Here is a 19,077-nt window from a genome sequence, read left to right on the forward strand (position 1 = left end):
GTTTTAAATGTATGGTTGAATTGCTATTTCGTTTATTTAAAGTGAGGTTGCATGACAGACATTTCATTTAGCTTTTTAAGGAAACATGTACATGCGTCGAAGAGCGCTTAAAGAAACGGTTGAGCAGTTGGAAAAGTAAGTTGCTCTCTGTTGGAGGACGACTAGTTCTTGTCAACTCGGTATTGGGGATCCTATTTGCGTACCAACCCAAGACATGCTTATCGGGCTTTATGTATTAACGATTGGAAAGCGTCGAGGTATTTGTTCAAATAGATATAATAGTTGCAGAAACTATCCAAATCTAAAAGTAAATTACAATAATAATAATAATAATTCTAAATATAGGAAAGATAAAGAACCCCATTTTTCTAGTTCTTATGATGCACTGGGAGCTTATAGACAAAAACTAATCAGTTTAGATAGTCTCTTGTGGCTACGATGGAACCTAGATCAACGCGTCATTGGGTCAAGAGAAGTTCCAATTGAAGTTCAATATGAATCTTTGGTAAGGAGATAGTGAAAAGAAAAAGTATCGGCTCACCTGGAGTGTGGTTTGTCAATCGAAAGGCCAAAGAGGTTTCGGCATTCAAGACCTCAAGGTCAAGAATGACACCTTACTTAGTAAATGGTTGTTCAAGCTACTTAGCGAGGAGGGCGTTTGGCAAACCCTACTGCACAATAAATATCTAGGTCAAAATGCGGTGTCCCAGGCATATTGGAGCCCAATGGACTCACATTTTTGGGCTGGCCTGATGGCGGCAAAGAAGCATCATTTCCGCTTTGGGTCTTTCGCGATAAAGGATGACTCAAAGGTATGTTTCTGGGAGGGTAAGTGGTTAGGAAACACCACTCCCCAGGAACAATGTCCGGCCATGTACAACATTTTCCGCGATAAGAATGATACTCTTGCGAAAGTGCTTAGCTCCACACCCTACCCCTCGATGTATCTTTTCGGCGGGACTTGGTTGGCCCCCGACTTATGTTATGGCAACAACTGCTAACCCATTTGGAATCAGTTAACCTGACACAAGGGCGGGATTTGTTTCGTTGGAGTCTCACCACATCTGGGTCATTCACAATTGAGTCTATGTATCGTGCTCTTATGCACTCTTGAGATAAATAAACCTAGCAATGTAAGGTACCGCTAAAAACTAAAATTTTCATGTGGTATCTTGGAATGTGAGTTGTGTTGACAAAAGATAACCTCGCTCGGCGCAACTGGCATGGGAGTAAGAAGTGTTGTTTTTGTACTCATGGCAAGACGATCAGACACCTCTTCTTCCAATGCAAGTTTGCGCGTTCTACTTGGTCGGTCATCCAAATAACGTTCAATTTTTAACAACCACAAGTGTAGTCAATATTTATGGTCACTGACTTGACGGAATACCAGATAGGTTCAACATGCTAATACCAGATATGCACCCTTATTATGGTCGCTTTTTGACTATGTAGAAATGATGTTGTCCCCAGTGGCAAAGTTTCTTCTCCATTGCAAGTTATTTTGCGTTGTACTCTTTGGCTCCATATGAGGTCTATGCTGGATCAAATGGAGTACCAACCGGTGTTCAAGGAGATGTGTATGTGCTTGAAGCGAGTGACCACAGAGGTTTCCACTCAACATGGATGGCAGCGTAATCTCTGGGTCGGTCCACCCCTTCCTTCGACATTGGCACCATGTTGGTTTTATACGACTTTATTGTTGACATTATGTCGTTTCATTTACCTTTTTGTTGGACTGCTTGTTGTTGGTTGTGTCCATCCTATCTATGCAGATGCCGGTGTGATTCGTATCCTCTCGATGCTACATTTGAGTTAATAAAAACACAATATGTATATGTAAGTCGCTTGAATTTGGAATATGCATCAGTCGAATTTCACGTGAAGGAAGGAACAAGAAGGAAAGGAAGGAGCTCGCTGGAGAAGGTTACCCCATCATCTATCTTAGGGGTGTGGGGGATGATGAGCTCGCCGGAGAAGGCTAATCCATTATCTATCTTAGGGGCGTGGGGATGGTGCAAGTTCGCCCGAAAAAAACCAATCATCGTCGGGGCTAGAGGGATGACCAGGGGTGGCGGTAGCACGGCAGTGGGTTGCGGTTGGGGGTGGGGGGGGGGGGGGGTGTGGCGGCGACGACAGGCAGTTAGGCCGGTGGCAGTTGGTGGCTCGATTAGGGATAAAAGATGAACATGAAAACGTTTGGGAGGTATGTTGACCGTTGATGGGAACAAGAAACACTAAAGTTGTCGAACCGAATCGGAGGCCCAAAATATTCACCTGGATTTTAAAGCTTTTTTTTTTAGCGCTGTACCTGTACTCCTGTGGCAAACTCGGTAGAACAAGCTGTTCATCCCAGTCGCTTTTTTCAAAAAAAAGAAAAGAAAAACTGTTCATCCAGTCCAATCCACAGTCAAATTAACACGCCTGAATTAGAGAGAGACAGCAGGGTACATGCGGCACACGAGAAGGAGACACGCTCCACTCATCCATCACCTGGACCTGGCGCCGCCGGAGTGGTGGTACCCCGCCGGCCTCCACGCGGTGACGGCGTACAGCGGCTTCTTGTGCCAGCAGAGGAAGAAGCAGTGCCCCTCGGCGTCGTGCCTCACCTCGTACCCGCCCCACCCGCTCCTCTGCAGCAGCTTCCTCGCCTCCATGGCGCCGCTGTAGCTCAGCCCCACCCGCTCCATCCCCGCCGCCTCCATCCTCCCCGCCCACTGCCGCGCCCGCTCGTGCCGCTCCTTCCGCTCCCCGCCCTCGCACGCCACGATGCTCCTGATCTCCTCCCCCAGCACCGACCGCTCCACCCGCGCCCGCTCCGCCGCCGCGCTGCCCCGCTGCGCCGCCGCCGCGCGCTCCAGGCAGTCGAACAGCGACGCGTAGTAGTTGAGCGCCTCGTCGAACCTCTCGTGGAACGCCGCCCCGTTGTGGTTCGCCTCCTGCTCCGTCACCACCATGATCTTGGGAGACAGCGCCTTCACCGCCGACAGGAAGGACCCGATCTTGGGCCTCTGCTGCCCTCCCGCGGGGAAGTGGCCGCCTATCGGGGACTGCGGCGACATGGAGGAGAACGCGGACGCGTCGGGGCTCAGCTGTAGCCGCGTGTTCAGTTCCCGCTCCAGGAGCTCCCCGAAGCTGCTCGGGCTGGACCGCGCGATGATCTGGAGCGGGGTGAGGCCGCCCTGCCGCTTGCCTCCGGTGTCGTCGGCCGCGAGGAGGCGGTGCAGCTGCAGCGCCACGCTCACCGCGAGCGCCTCGCCGGACCTGACGCGGAGGTTGTGTCGGAGCGCGTCGAAGTCCATGTCCTCGAGCCTCGCTTCCACGGCGTTGAACTGGAACGGGATGTCGAACGCCTCGGCCTCCCTGACGAGCACGGCGGACATGCCAGCCAGGAACTCCTTGCTCTCATGGACGGCGGTGATGCGGAGATTTGGCGTGCCGTCGCGCCGGCCGCGGAACGCGTGGAACAGCGCGATCCACTGCGCGGGGTTGGCGGCAGGGCCGGAGAGGTCGACGACGTGGACGAACCGCTCGCCCTCCATGGCCTCGAGGATGGCGTGGTTGGTGGTCAGGTACGCGAGCTTGAGGAACGGGAGCATGTCGAACATGTGGCGGCGCGCGGCCGGGACGAGGTGGGCGTCGTCGGAGCTCGACGACGACAGGAGCGCCCGCGAGAGCCCCGGCAGGAGCTTGAGCAGCTTGCAGGCCAGCGCGTCCGCGAAGACGGCGGCGAGGCGCTGAAGCGTGTGAGGCGCGTCCAGCGACGCGAGCTGCATGATGTGCTCCAGGCAGAGGTTAGCGCGGTCGAACTCGCCGGCGGCCACCTCGGAGGCGCACTGGTACAGCAGGCTGATGAGGCGCACGCTGCACTGGTCCGAGCTCAGCTCCTGCACCGACGTCCCCGCGAAAGCGTACGGCGTGGGAGAGTACAGCGTGGACGCCGGCGACGACGTCGCCGACGACATCACGTCCTCCTGCTGCTGCTGGCGCTGCGGCTGCGGCTGCGGCTGCGGCGGCGGCTGCTGCTGCTGGAACATGATGGATGCTATCCCACCCCAAGAACGCGGTTCCACTCCCTGCAGAGAGTAATTAAGGTTATCGGGTGAGTCAAAGCCATGGGCATTGTTCGACCCCGTTGTCCTGTTCGAAGCAACAAAAATGGCGAGGCCTCGAGTTCATACCTTCCGATGTGGTGAGCTTGTCTCTTGTGGCACCTCGGGTCTCTCCAAGGCTGGACGCATCTGCGGCACGCGCAATGCCATCTTTGTCCGCATCTCGGTGGAGGAACTGAGAAGATTGTGATTATTCTCTTGGAATTCATCCCCGAGGTTTGGGTCGCAAGGTACAAGACAAGCTTGTGATCAAACCATTCTGTTTCAGGTTACGTCCCTGCAACTGCGCCCTACGCAACCAAACAAACTGCGTGACTGTTTTCGATAGCGTCTGTTGGCTTAAAATTTTGTCATAAATCTGCCGCTCCCGTTTTTTATACTACATGATAAATAAGATGAAAGGTGTGCCTTTTTTTTTTTTTGCGGGGCAGATGAAAGGTGTGTCATGGTTCATATTGTGAGGGTCTTTTCTTCTCAGCAACAAAGTTGGGCATACAAGTGTAAACCATTTGGAACAAATGAAAACGTTGATATGATTCCTATTAAATTCCTACAGAACTGTCCAATCCATTTTTCTTTTGAAGAAATTCAACACGAGGTTAGTCTATTTAGTCACATTAGCTAAATGACAGTTGACTGCATTTCAAATTGGGGTCAGTTGATTTTTGAGAGTTTGCCGGAGGAAATGAAGAAGGAAGGGGCTCGCTGGAGGGCTACCCCATTATCTATCTTAGGGTTACGGGTGGGGGCGGTAGTGGGGCCTCGCCGGAGGAAAAACTCGGCGGCGGGGGGGGGGGGGGGGGGGGGGCTAGAGGGATGGAGGGGGCCGACGGAAGACCGGTGGTTCAGGGGAGGGCTTGTAGCCATTCCCCTATTTAGTACAACTAGGTACTTGTTGTGCCTTGCCATAAACTAGGTACTATCTCAGCTCATACACGTACATGATCAAACTTGTGACAATAGCAATATCTAGGATGGCACAGTGAGCAGCGGTGATCACATATAGATCTCCCGATGGCACATCGGATTTGCTATGGTCGACGCTCACTATAAGCTGCGAGGGCGGACTTGATGCCCTACAATGTCGCAGGGGTTTACCACCGCTCCTGGTGCACGATTCTGAGGGAGATTTCAGACACACTTGAGCGGTAGGACTTTTACTCCTTAGGGCATCTACAACATTGACCCTCAAGCCACCCGCAATGGTTCGGTTGGGACATGTTTTGTCATCGAGCGTGGGTCTGTATCGGTCCACAAACCGGTCTAGACACACCTTTTTCCACAAACCAGGAACAAACTGAGGGGGCGGGGGCTAGAGGGATGGCCGGGGGCGACGGAAGACCGATGGTTCAGGGGAGGGCTTGTAGCCATTCCCCTATTTAGTACAACTAGGTACGTGTGCGTTGCCATAAAACTAGGTACTATCTCAGCTCATACACGTACCTGATCAAACTTGTGGCAATAGCAATATCTAGGATGGCATGGTGAGCACCGGTGATCACACATAGATCTCCCGATGGCACATCGTATTTGCTATGTTCGACGCTCACTATAAGCTGCGAGGGCGGACTTGATGCCCTACAATGTCGCAGGGGTTTACCACCGCTCCTGGTGCACAATTCTGAGGGAGATTTCAGACACACTTGAGCGGTAGGACTTTTACTCTTTAGGGCATCTACAACACTGACCCTCAAACCACCCACAATGGTTCGGTTGGGACGTGTTTTGTCATCGAGAGTGGGTCTGTATCGGTCCACAGACCGGTCCAGACGCACTTTTTCCTGCAAACCAGGAACAAACTGAGGGGGGGGGGGCTTTGTGAGCGTCCGGACCACTATCACGCCCGCTTCTATTCTAACTGCCCTGGCCCACACCTAAAACCCTCCCTCGCCCATGCGCTTTCCCACCAGAAGCTAGTTGCCCGCATTCATACCACTCTAGAGCGGCCACTCCACATTGACGTCGGCCGAGAGTGGATGTGACCTCTTGCCAGCACCGACATTGAAGTGGCTCGCCGGTCGAGGGCACCGCCCGTGTCGCGTCCCCAGTGTCTATGCATGTTCAATGCTGAAGAGACGTTTACTGGAGTTCAATGCCCATCCCTTCGTGTGCCACCATTAAACAGGCTCGACGGCCTAGAAAGCAACTCCGGCGCCCGCACTCGGACGCTTATCCACTATTTAAAGGCGAACACTCGTGTTGAATTGACCAAAATTGTATTTTATACTAGGAGATGATTTCGTCACAAGTCTAATAGTCTATAACACGAGAAGTTATCATATGTCCTTAGACCATTGAGAATCTCGAGTCACTTAATACTGGACAATGCACTTTGGGGTTGTTATAACATCAATCGTAACATGGTGATCATAACGACAACTTATAGGTTCATCGGAAACGTATGTGGGACTAGATAGCTCGAGATTGGGATTTCCTCCTCCAGCGATGGTGAGATATTCTTAGGGTCCTCTCCGTGAGACGGCATCAAGTCATCAATCATCCCCTGGCCAGATAAAGCGTGACTTGCTCACGGGGATGCCGAAACACGAGAACAAGAAAAGAGAACAAAACCGATAACAAGGAGACCGACACAGTGATCATGTGTTTGATTCACGGGATGCTGATATATCTCACCTCAGCTTTTGTAAAGTATCGTGAAGCAAAAGGAATAACATATGGTAGCTACAGGTTCCTCAATAATCATTCATGTGAGTATAGGAGTCAATATGGATGTCCACAATTCCACTATTTATCATTCAACGAAATGTGTTTCGGTCACGTCTCTATTTCACTGAACTTGCAAGGTCACGTGCTTAAGGGTTTATGATTTGTTTGAAGGAAATATGCCCAAGAGGCAATAATAAAGTTATTATTTATTTCCTTATATCATGATAAATGTTTATTATTCATTCTAGAATTGTATTAACCAGAAAAGTAATACTTGTGTGAATACATAGACAAACAGAGTGTCACTAGTATGCCTCTACTTGACTAGCTCGTTGATCAAAGATGGTTATGTTTCCTAGCCATTGACATGGGTTGTCATTTGATTAACGAGATCACATCATTAGGAGAATGATGTGATTGACTTGACCCATTCCGTTAGCTTAGCACTCGATCGTATAGTATGTTGCTATTGCTTTATTCATGACTTATACATGTTCCTATGACTATGAGATTATGCAACTCCCGTTTACCGAAGGAACACTTAGTGTGCTACCAAACGTCACAACGTAACTGGGTGATTATAAAGGTGCTCTACAGGTGTCTGCGAAGGTACTTGTTGGGTTGGCGTATTTCGAGATTAGGATTTGTCTCTCCGATTGTCGGAGAGGTATCTCTGGGGCCACTCGGTAATGCACATCACTTAAGCCTTGCAAACATTGCAACTAATGAGTTAGTTGCGGGATGATGTATTACGGAACGAGTAAAGAGACTTGCCGGTAACGAGATTGAACTAGGTATTGAGATACCGACGATCGAATCTCGGGCAAGTAACATACCGATGACAAAGGGAACAACGTATGTTGTTATGCGGTCTGACCGATAAAGATCTTTGTAGAATATGTGGGAGCCAATATCAGCATCCAGGTTCCGCTATTGGTTATTGACCGGAGACGTGTCTCGGTCATGTCTACATAGTTCTCGAACCCGTAGGGTCCGCAAGCTTAACGTTTCGATGACAGTTATATTATGAGTTTATATGTTTTGATGTACCGAAGGTTGTTCGGAGTCCCGGATGTGATCACGAACATGACGAGGAGTCTCGAAATGGTCGAGACATGAAGATTGATATATTGGAAGCCTATATTTGGATATCGGAAGTGTTCCGGGTGAAATCGGGATTTTACCGGAGTACTGGAGGGGTTACCGGAACCCCCGAGGGTTAATGGGCCATAGTGGGCCTTAGTGGAGAAGAGGAGAGGCGGCCAGGGCAAGGGCCGCGCGCCCCTCCCCCCTAGTCCGAATAGGACAAGGAGAGGGGGGCGGCGCCCCCCCCTTTCCTTCTTCTCCTCCACCTCTTTCCCCCTCCACTCCTAATCCAACAAGGAAAAGGGAGGGAGTCCTACTCCCAGTGGGAGTAGGACTCCTCCTGGCGCGCCCCCTCCTGGCCGGCCACACCTCCCCCCTTGCTCCTTTATACACGGGGGCAGGGGAGCAACCTAGAGACACAACAATTGATCGTTTGATCTTTTAGCCGTGTGCGGTTCCCCCTCCACCATAGTCCACCTCGATAATACTGTAGCGGTGCTTAGGCGAAGCCCTGCGTCGGTAGAACATCATCATCGTCACCACGCCGTCGTGCTGACGAAACTCTCCCTCAACACTCGACTGGATCGGAGTTCGAGGGACGTCATCGGGCTGAACGTGTGCTGAACTCGGAGGTGTCGTGCGTTCGGTACTTGATCGGTCGGATCGTGAAGACGTACGACTACATCAACCGCGTTGTGCTAACACTTCCGCTTTCGGTCTACGAGGGTACGTGGACAACACTCTCCCCTCTCGTTGCTATGCATCACCATGATCTTGCGTGTGCGTAGGAAAATTTTGAAATTACTACGTTCGCCAACAGTGGTATCAGAGCCTAGTTTTATGCGTTGATGTTATATGCACGAGTAGAACACAAGTGAGTTGTGGGCGATACAAGTCATACTGCTTACCAGCATGTCACACTTTGGTTTGGCGGTATTGTTGGATGAAGCGGCCCGGACCGACATTACGCGAGACTGGTTCTACCGACGTGCTTTGCACACAGGTGGCTGGCGGGTGTCAGTTTCTCCAACTTTAGTTGAACCGAGTGTGGCTACGCCGGTCCTTGCGAAGGTTAAAACAACACCAACTTGACAAACTATCGTTGTGGTTTTGATGCGAGGTAAGAACGGTTCTTGCTAAGCCCGTAGCAGCCACGTAAAACTTGCAACAACAAAGTAGAGGACGTCTAACTTGTTTTTGCAGGGCATGTTGTGATGTGATATTGTCAAGACATGATGCTAAATTTTATTGTATGAGATGATCATGTTTTGTAACCGAGTTATCGGCAACTGGCAGGAGCCATATGGTTGTCGCTTTATTGTATGCAATGCAATCGCCCTGTAATGCTTTACTTTATCACTAAGCGGCAGCGATAGTCGTAGAAGCATAAGATTGGCGAGACGACAACGATGCTACGATGGAGATCAAGGTGTCGCGCTGGTGACGATGGTGATCATGACGGTGCTTCGGAGATGGAGATCACAAGCACAAGATGATGATGGCCATATCATATCACTTATATTGATTACATGTGATGTTTATCTTTTATGCATCTTATCTTGCTTTGATTGACGGTAGCATTATAAGATGATCTCTCACTAAATTTCAAGATAAAAGTGTTCTCCCTGAGTATGCACCGTTGCCAAAGTTCGTCGTGCCCAGACACCACGTGATGATCGGGTGTGATAAGCTCTACGTCCATCTACAACGGGTGCAAGCCAGTTTTTGCACACGCAGAATACTCAGGTTAAACTTGACGAGCCTAGCATATGCAGATATGGCCTCGGAACACTGAGACCGAAAGGCCGAACGTGAATCATATAGTAGATATGATCAACATAGTGATATTCACCATTGAAAACCACTCCATTTCACGTGATGATCGGTTATGGTTTAGTTGATTTGGATCACGTGATCACTTAGAGGATTAGAGAGATGTCTATCTAAGTGGGAGTTCTTAAGTAATATGATTAATTGAACTTAAATTTATCATGAACTTAGTACCTGATAGTATCTTGCTTGTCTATGTTGATTGTAGATAGATGGCCCGTGATGTTGTTCCGTTGAATTTTAATGCGTTCCTTGTGAAAGCAAAGTTGAAAGATGATGGTAGCAATTACACGGACTGGGTCCGTAACTTGAGGATTATCCTCATTGCTGCACAGAAGAATTACGTCCTGGAAGCACCGTTGGGTGCCAGGCCTGCTGCTGATGCAACTGACGACGTTAAGAACATTTGGCAGAGCAAAGCTGATGACTACTCGATAGTTCAATGTGCCATGCTTTACGACTTAGAACCGGGACTTCAACGACGTTTTGAACGTCATGGAGCATATGAGATGTTCCAGGAGTTGAAGTTAATATTTCAAGCAAATGCCCGGATTGAGAGATATGAAGTCTCCAATAAGTTCTACAGCTGCAAGATGGAAGAGAATAGTTCTGTCAGTGAGCATATACTCAAAATGTCTGGGTATAACAATCACTTGATTCAACTGGGAGTTAATCTTCCGGATGATAGCGTCATTGACAGAATTCTTCAATCACTGCCACCAAGCTACAAGAGCTTCGTGATGAACTATAACATGCAAGGGATGGATAAGACGATTCCCGAGCTCTTCGCAATGCTAAAGGCTGCGGAGGTAGAAATCAAGAAGGAGCATCAAGTGTTGATGGTCAATAAGACCACCAGTTTCAAGAAAAAGGGCAAAGAGAAGAAGAAGGGGAACTTCAAGAAGAACAGCAAGCAAGTTGCTGTTCAAGAGAAGAAACCCAAGTCTGGACCTAAGCCTGAGGCTGAGTGCTTCTACTGCAAGCAGACTGGTCACTGGAAGCGGAACTGCCGCAAGTATTTGGCGGATAAGAAGGATGGCAAGGTGAACAAAGGTATATGTGATATACATGTTATTGATGTGTACCTTACCAGAGCTCGCAGTAGCACCTGGGTATTTGATACTGGTTCTGTTGCTAATATTTGCAACTCGAAACAGGGACTACAGATTAAGCGGACACTGGCTAAGGATGAGGTGACGATGCGCGTGGGAAATGGTTCCAAAGTTGATGTGATCGCCGTCGGCACGCTACCTCTACATCTACCTTCGGGATTAGTACTAGACCTAAATAATTGTTATTTGGTGCCAGCGTTAAGCATGAACATTATATCTGGATCTTGTTTGATGCGAGACGGTTATTCATTTAAATCAGAGAATAATGGTTGTTCTATTTATATGAGTAATATCTTTTATGGTCATGCACCCTTAAAGAGTGGTCTATTTTTGACGAATCTCGATAGTAGTAATACACATATTCATAATGTTGAAGCCAAAAGATGCAGAGTTGATAATGATGGTGCAACTTATTTGTGGCACTGCCGTTTAGGTCATATCGGTGTAAAGCGCATGAAGAAACTCCATACTGATGGACTTTTGGAACCACTTGATTATGAATCACTTGGTACTTGCGAACCGTGCCTCATGGGCAAGATGACTAAAACGCCGTTCTCCGGTACTATGGAGAGAGCAACAGATTTGTTGAAAATCATACATACAGATGTATGTGGTCTGATGAATGTTGAGGCTCCTGGCGGATATCGTTATTTTCTCACCTTCACAGATGATTTGAGCAGATATGGGTATATCTACTTAATGAAACATAAGTCTGAAACATTTGAAAAGTTCAAAGAATTTCAAAGTGAAGTTGAAAATCATCGTAACAAGAAAATAAAGTTTCTACGATCTGATCGTGGAGGAGAATATTTGAGTTACGAGTTTGGTCTACATTTGAAACAATGCGGAATAGTTTCGCAACTCACGCCACCCGGAACACCACAGCGAAATGGTGTGTCCGAACATCGTAATCGTACTTTACTAGATATGGTGCAATATATGATGTCTCTTACTGATTTACCGCTATCGTTTTGGGGTTATGCTTTAGAGACGGCTGCATTCACATTAAATAGGGCACCATCGAAATCCGTTGAGACGACGCCTTATGAACTGTGGTTTGGCAAGAAACCAAAGTTGTCGTTTCTTAAAGTTTGGGGCTGCGATGCTTATGTGAAAAAGCTTCAACCTGATAAGCTCGAACCCAAATCGGAGAAATGTGTCTTCATAGGATACCCAAAGGAGACTGTTGGGTACACCTTCTATCACAGATCCGAAGGCAAGGCATTCGTTGCTAAGAATGGATCCTTTCTAGAGAAGGAGTTTCTCTCGAAAGAAGTGAGTGGGAGGAAAGTAGAACTTGATGAGGTAACTGTACCTGCTCCCTTATTGGAAAGTAGTTCATCACAGAAACCGGTTCCTGTGACGCCTACACCAATTAGTGAGGAAGTTAATGATGATGATCATGGAACTTCAGATCAAGTTGCTACTGAACCTCGTAGGTCAACCAGAGTAAGATCCGCACCAGAGTGGTACGGTAATCCTGTTCTGGAGGTTATGTTACTAGACCATGACGAACCTACGAACTATGAAGAAGCGATGGTGAGCCCAGATTCCGCAAAATGGCTTGAGGCCATGAAATCTGAGATGGGATCCATGTATGAGAACAAAGTGTGGACTTTGGTTGACTTGCCCGATGATCGGCAAGCCATTGAAAATAAATGGATCTTCAAGAAGAAGACTGACGCTGACGTTAACGTTACTGTCTATAAAGCTCGACTTGTTGCGAAAGGTTTTCGACAAGTTCAAGGGATTGACTACGATGAGACCTTCTCACCCGTAGCGATGCTTAAGTCTGTCCGAATCATGTTAGCAATTGCCGCATTTTATGATTATGAAATTTGGCAAATGGATGTCAAAACTGCATTCCTGAATGGATTTCTGGAAGAAGAGTTGTATATGATGCAACCGGAAGGTTTTGTCGATCCAAAGGGAGCTAACAAAGTGTGCAAGCTCCAGCGATCCATTTATGGACTGGTGCAAGCCTCTCGGAGTTGGAATAAACGCTTTGATAGTGTGATCAAAGCATTTGGTTTTGTACAGACTTTTGGAGAAGCCTGTATTTACAAGAAAGTGAGTGGGAGCTCTGTAGCATTTCTGATATTATATGTGGATGACATATTGCTGATTGGAAATGATATAGAATTTCTGGATAGCATAAAGGGATACTTGAATAAGAGTTTTTCAATGAAAGACCTCGGTGAAGCTGCTTATATATTGGGCATCAAGATCTATAGAGATAGATCAAGACGCTTAATTGGACTTTCACAAAGCACATACCTTGACAAAGTTTTGAAGAAGTTCAAAATGGATCAAGCAAAGAAAGGGTTCTTGACTGTGTTACAAGGTGTGAAGTTGAGTAAGACTCAATGCCCGACCACTTCAGAAGATAGAGAGAAAATGAAAGATGTTCCCTATGCTTCAGCCATAGGCTCTATCATGTATGCAATGCTGTGTACCAGACCTGATGTGTGCCTTGCTATAAGTCTAGCAGGGAGGTACCAAAGTAATCCAGGAGTGGATCACTGGACAACGGTCAAGAACATCCTGAAATACCTGAAAAGGACTAAGGATATGTTTCTCGTTTATGGAGGTGACAAAGAGCTCATCGTAAATGGTTACGTTGATGCAAGCTTTGACACTGATCCAGACGATTCTAAATCGCAAACCGGATACGTGTTTACATTGAACGGTGGAGCTGTCAGTTGGTGCAGTTCTAAACAAAGCGTCGTGGCGGGATCTACGTGTGAAGCGGAGTACATAGCTGCTTCGGAAGTAGCAAATGAAGGAGTCTGGATGAAGGAGTTCATATCCGACCTAGGTGTCATACCTAGTGCATCGGGTACAATGAAAATCTTTTGTGACAATACTGGTGCAATTGCCTTGGCGAAGGAATCCAGATTTCACAAGAGAACCAAGCACATCAAGAGACGCTTCAATTCCATCCGGGATTTAGTCCAGGTGGGAGACATAGAAATTTGCAAGATACATACGGATCTGAATGTTGCAGACCCATTGACTAAGCCTCTTCCACGAGCAAAACATGATCAACACCAAGGCTCCATGGGTGTTAGAATCATTACTGTGTAATCTAGATTATTGACTCTAGTGCAAGTGGGAGACTGAAGGAAATATGCCCTAGAGGCAATAATAAAGTTATTATTTATTTCCTTATATCATGATAAATGTTTATTATTCATGCTAGAATTGTATTAACCGGAAACGTAATACTAGTGTGAATACATAGACAAACAGAGTGTCACTAGTATGCCTCTACTTGACTAGCTCGTTGATCAAAGATGGTTATGTTTCCTAGCCATTAACATGGGTTGTGATTTGATTAATGGGATCACATCATTAGGAGAATGATGTGATTGACTTGACCCATTCCGTCAGCTTAGCACTCGATCGTATAGTATGTTGCTATTGCTTTCTTCATGACTTATACATGTTCCTATGACTATGAGATTATGCAACTCCCGTTTACCGGAGGAACACTTAGTGTGCTACCAAACGTCACAACGTAACTGGGTGATTATAAAGGTGCTCTACAGGTGTCTGCGAAGGTACTTGTTGGGTTGGCGTATTTCGAGATTAGGATTTGTCACTTCGATTGTCGGAGAGGTATCTCTGGGCCCACTCGGTAATGCACATCACTTAAGCCTTGCAAGCATTGCAACTAATGAGTTAGTTGCGGGATGATGTATTACGGAACGAGTAAAGAGACTTGCCGGTAACGAGATTGAACTAGGTATTGAGATACCGACGATCGAATCTCAGGCAAGTAACATACCGATGACAAAGGGAACAACGTATGTTGTTATGCGGTCTGACCGATAAAGATCTTCGTAGAATATGTGGGAGCCAATATGAGCATCCAGGTTCCGCTATTGGTTATTGACCGAAGACGTGTCTCGGTCATGTCTACATAGTTCTCGAACCCGTAGGGTCCGCACGCTTAACGTTTCGATGACAGTTATATTATGAGTTTATATGTTTTGATGTACCGAAGGTTGTTCGGAGTCCCGGATGTGATCACGGACATGACGAGGAGTCTCGAAATGGTCGAGACATGAAGATTGATATATTGGAAGCCTATATTTGGATATCGGAAGTGTTCCGGGTGAAATCGGGATTTTACCGGAGTACCGGAGGGGTTACCGGAACCCCCCGGGGGTTAATGGGCCATAGTGGGCCTTAGTGGAGAAGAGGAGAGGCGGCCAGGGCAAGGGCCGCGCGCCCCTCCCCTCTAGTCTGAATAGGACAAGGAGAGGGGGGCGGCGCCCCCCCTTTCCTTCTTCTCCTCCACCTCTTTCCCCCTCCACTCCTAATCCAACAAGGAAAAGGGAGGGAGTCCTACTCCCGGTGGGAGTAGGAATCCTCCTGGCGCGCCCCCTCCTGGCCGGCTGCACCTCCCCCCTTGCTCCTTTATATACGGGGGCAGGAGGGCACCCTAGAGACACAACAATTGATCTTTTGATCTTTTAGCCGTGTGCGGTGCCCCCTCCACCATAGTCCACCTCGATAATACTGTAGCGGTGCTTAGGCGAAGCCCTGCGTCGGTAGAACATCATCATCGTCACCACGCCGTCGTGCTGACGAAACTCTCCCTCAACACTCGGCTGGATCGGAGTTCGAGGGACGTCATCGGGCTGAACGTGTGCTGAACTCGGAGGTGCCGTGCGTTCGGTACTTGATCGGTCGGATCGTGAAGACGTACGACTACATCAACCGCGTTGTGCTAACGCTTCCGCTTTCGGTCTACGAGGGTACGTGGACAACACTCTCCCCTCTTGTTGCTATGCATCACCATGATCTTGCGTGTGCGTAGGAAAATTTTGAAATTACTACGTTCCCCAACACTGTTGAGTGCTATTGGAGTTAGGAGTTTGAGAGAATATCACCGGAAAAGTTTTGGATATAACATGAATTGTTTCTTCAGAGAACCGGAAGTGTTTCAGATAAAACCGTATAGGTGGAAAAAGTTTCGAGAGGGTAAATAATTATGTAGAGGGGCTCCGGGATTTACAGGAGCCCCCTGGAATTACTATAGGTATCTGGGCATCCCGAAATAGGCTAGGCCTAGTAGGGGGCAACCAGATGGGCTTTAAGGCCCATATAGGTGGCACCCTCCTTTATCCTTGGGCACCAATCCAACTTGGTGCGGCTAGGGTTGGAGGTGTGGGGCCCACCCCTTGGCCTCCGCCAAAGGGGAGGGAGGCCCCTACTCCAAGTTGCCTCCCTTCCCTCCACCTATATATACCCAAGGGGCACCCCTATCGAGACAGAAATTCTCCCGCAATCTTGGGCGCCCCTTCTCTCTCTAGTTCTCCAGGAAAATTGTGGGACGCCGTGAGGCTGCTCCTCCCTCCCCTAGTTCTCCGGTGACGCCTAGCTCTAGACGGCGAAGCGCTACTGTATCGCCGATCTCGTACGTGTGCAATCCGTAGAGAGATTGTGTTTTCGATCTTCATTCGAGGGAGCGTTCGTGGGACGGTTTGAGGGACTTGAAGAACGAGCTACACCAACTCTTCTTCCGTTGCAACTTGAAGTTGGTAACGATCGGATCTAACCTTTTATGCATCTTCATAAGTCCCTGGGATCTTGATCCGTATCCCGTTTTTGTTTATGTTTTATACTACATTTCCCAACAATTTGAGCCTCATCCGCCAGGGGTGGCTCAAAAGGAGAATATGGTGTGGTATATGTTGTGTTCGGGAGGCCTTGGCACTTGCACCCCTTCAGTGAAGATTAACACTCTCAAAGAGTGTGAACTTCGGGATACATCCTCTTGTCCAACTTGTGGTTCATTCTTTCCACACTGTTTACTTTATGCCGTCCTTGCCTCTTAGCTTGTTGCTCTTTCTTACCTTATTGTTAGCTTGCTTGTCTCACTGTAGATTGCATATCTAAAAAATTTATTTATCTGCCATCCAAAGTTTGTTAAGAGAATCTTTAAAACCCGTAGTCTCCTATTCACCCCCTCTATCCGAGACCTCTTTGGTCCTTTATGGGGGGGGGGGGGGTGGGTTGCTAAAGAAATGGATGGGTTTTTATAGACACTTATTTAAATAACATTTGTTGCAATCGAGTTGAAGATGAGCTCGATCAGCCAGTTAAGAGTTCATTGATGAAAAATTAGTGGGGGTTTGGGGAGAGGTGTGATACCAACCATCACCACATAGCATGAAAATGTTTACCAGGTTTCCAGTAGCCTATTGGACAAAGAGGGCAACAAGTACAGTAAAAAAGGGGCAATAAATACTTGAATAAAGATAGACATAAGTTCTCACATTGTAAATGCATTTAAAAAAGGTTATATCCATAAATAGATAAGCACAATCATTGAAAATGTCATGTGTAATCAGTAAATTAGTTTTCTTTCGAACAAACCAGTAATTTTATGGCATGTGGAAACTCTGTATATGCTTTGAGTGCCCTCTTATTCCATTTTTCAACCACTTCACACTTCACAGCACAAACAACGTCACTTTCAGATACTTGAGATTTCTCTGAATTTGCAAAAGATAGGATATTGCAATTTGGCTTTTACCTTTTGCCATTTGTTCTTTTGTACCCAACAATGCTGACTTTTGTTTCTCCAGACAGGAACGGACATGGGAGAAGATTACAAGGTCCTTTTGTTGTTACCGAAAATTGACTATAAGCGTATTTTAACAAGACATGCAATCTGTTGGGTGCAACTCGGCGACAGGCAAAGAGAGACGTATTCAGTACATCATCTATGATCATCGGTTGCATTTCGTAATAATCCTAATCATGCATTATTGATAGTTTTCAAGCACAAGCTAACGATGTAAGTATCTTCAGAAATAAATAGCTCGTTGGGGCTGTTATGTATATATAAGAAGAAGAGAAACTATACTCCCTCAGTTTCAAAGTACTTGAAGTTTTAGATTTTTTATAAGTAAAAAATCTTTAAGTTTGACCAAATATATTGAAAAATTACCAACATCTACAACACCAAATTAGTTTCATTAGATTAACCACAAAGTATATGGTTATATTGTATATAACATATTTTTTATATACATTGTCAAACTTAAAAGAAGTTTGACTCAAGTATTTTGGAACATATTTGGTGCACACTACATATATTTAGTGCATCAGCAGAATAAAAGTCTGATTAAGCTTTACAAATAGGAATATGAGCTCTATGTTTTTTTAAATGAGCTCTATGTTACATACTCTTCAAGTAAAAATATTAGATAATAAGGTATTAACAACATAGTATTTTGGGGCATCCATGTTAGTTTATCAAACATCAGGCGTCCAAATCGGAGACACACACAACTCTAAAATGGGTTGTTATTGAAATTAGCACCAAAGAGTAGTTTCATCTATTAGTGTTACCAGTAGAGCACCAGGATAGCAATACCTTGCTTGTATGGGATATAGACCAGTCGCTCCCATCAGCATGCACCAGGTTGAAAGCCAAAATGCATGGCCTGGAGATGATACACGACCTTAAATGATCTTGTTGCTTTGTTCTCCAGAATCTGAACATTTCTCACACCAGCAACATCCGGCTTAAATGCCTAAGCAAACTTCAGCAGTTGACTACGACTGTCCATGGAACACGTTCTCCGGTGGCAAAAGGCATAAATTTGACTTTAGAACGAAACTATTTCACATACTAAACTGTATTTGAAAGTATTTCACCCAGTTGACCCCTAATATGCAGCGCCTGACAGCAGGGCGCTGCACTCTACCGTGCAACGCCTAACACTCAGGCGCCACACCTGTGCAGCGCCCGACAGCTAGGCGCTGCACTACACTGTGTAACGCCTAGCTGTAAGGAGCTGCACAGTAGAGTGCAGCGCCTACCTGTCAGGCTCTGCACAAAAGGGTCAGCGGTGTGATTTTTTTTCATAAACAGTTTAGTTTGTGAAATACTTTCGCTCTAAGGTCAAATTTATCAATTTTGCTTGGCATTGCCTTGCTGAAAGCATCAAACTGCCGGGCTAAAAAGATGTCATCAGTTCGAGAATCAACAATCATCGTCCGCCTTGCGTATTCATATGGATCGGAGCTGGTTCCCATCTTGTTAAAATAATTCAAGGTACACGATCAATCTACTGAGAAACAAGCAATCCTCCAAGAAGGTTCGGCGATCATATGCTAATCCCAGGGGCATGGGTACTGACGCTCCTCCCATGACACTGCAATACCACACCAATCACTTGGGCGTTGTGTGCATGTGCTATTATGTTAGCATATGTTACATCGTTTGTCTAGCCTCACACTATATATGA

At 46.9% G+C, this 19,077-nt stretch overlaps 1 protein-coding gene across 1 annotated transcript; it reads right to left on the reverse strand.

The window, feature by feature from the left end:
* Positions 1-2,311: 2,311 nt before the first annotated feature.
* Positions 2,312-4,724, reverse strand: LOC109737984 (scarecrow-like protein 3). The gene has a single exon (XM_040389446.3). It carries the CDS (start codon positions 4,032-4,034, stop codon positions 2,487-2,489), a length of 1,548 nt encoding a protein of 515 aa, XP_040245380.1. The 5' UTR covers positions 4,035-4,724; the 3' UTR covers positions 2,312-2,486.
* Positions 4,725-19,077: the final 14,353 nt, after the last annotated feature.

The sequence above is a fragment of the Aegilops tauschii genome, chromosome 5, assembly GCF_002575655.3.
Source record: "Aegilops tauschii subsp. strangulata cultivar AL8/78 chromosome 5, Aet v6.0, whole genome shotgun sequence".
NCBI classification, from domain to species: domain Eukaryota; kingdom Viridiplantae; phylum Streptophyta; class Magnoliopsida; order Poales; family Poaceae; genus Aegilops; species Aegilops tauschii.

Bases quoted from the DNA above. Each gene is read 5' to 3' on its own strand.
- LOC109737984 (XM_040389446.3), bottom strand. From the start codon at position 4,034: ATGTTCCAGCAGCAGCAGCCGCCGCCGCAGCCGCAGCCGCAGCCGCAG.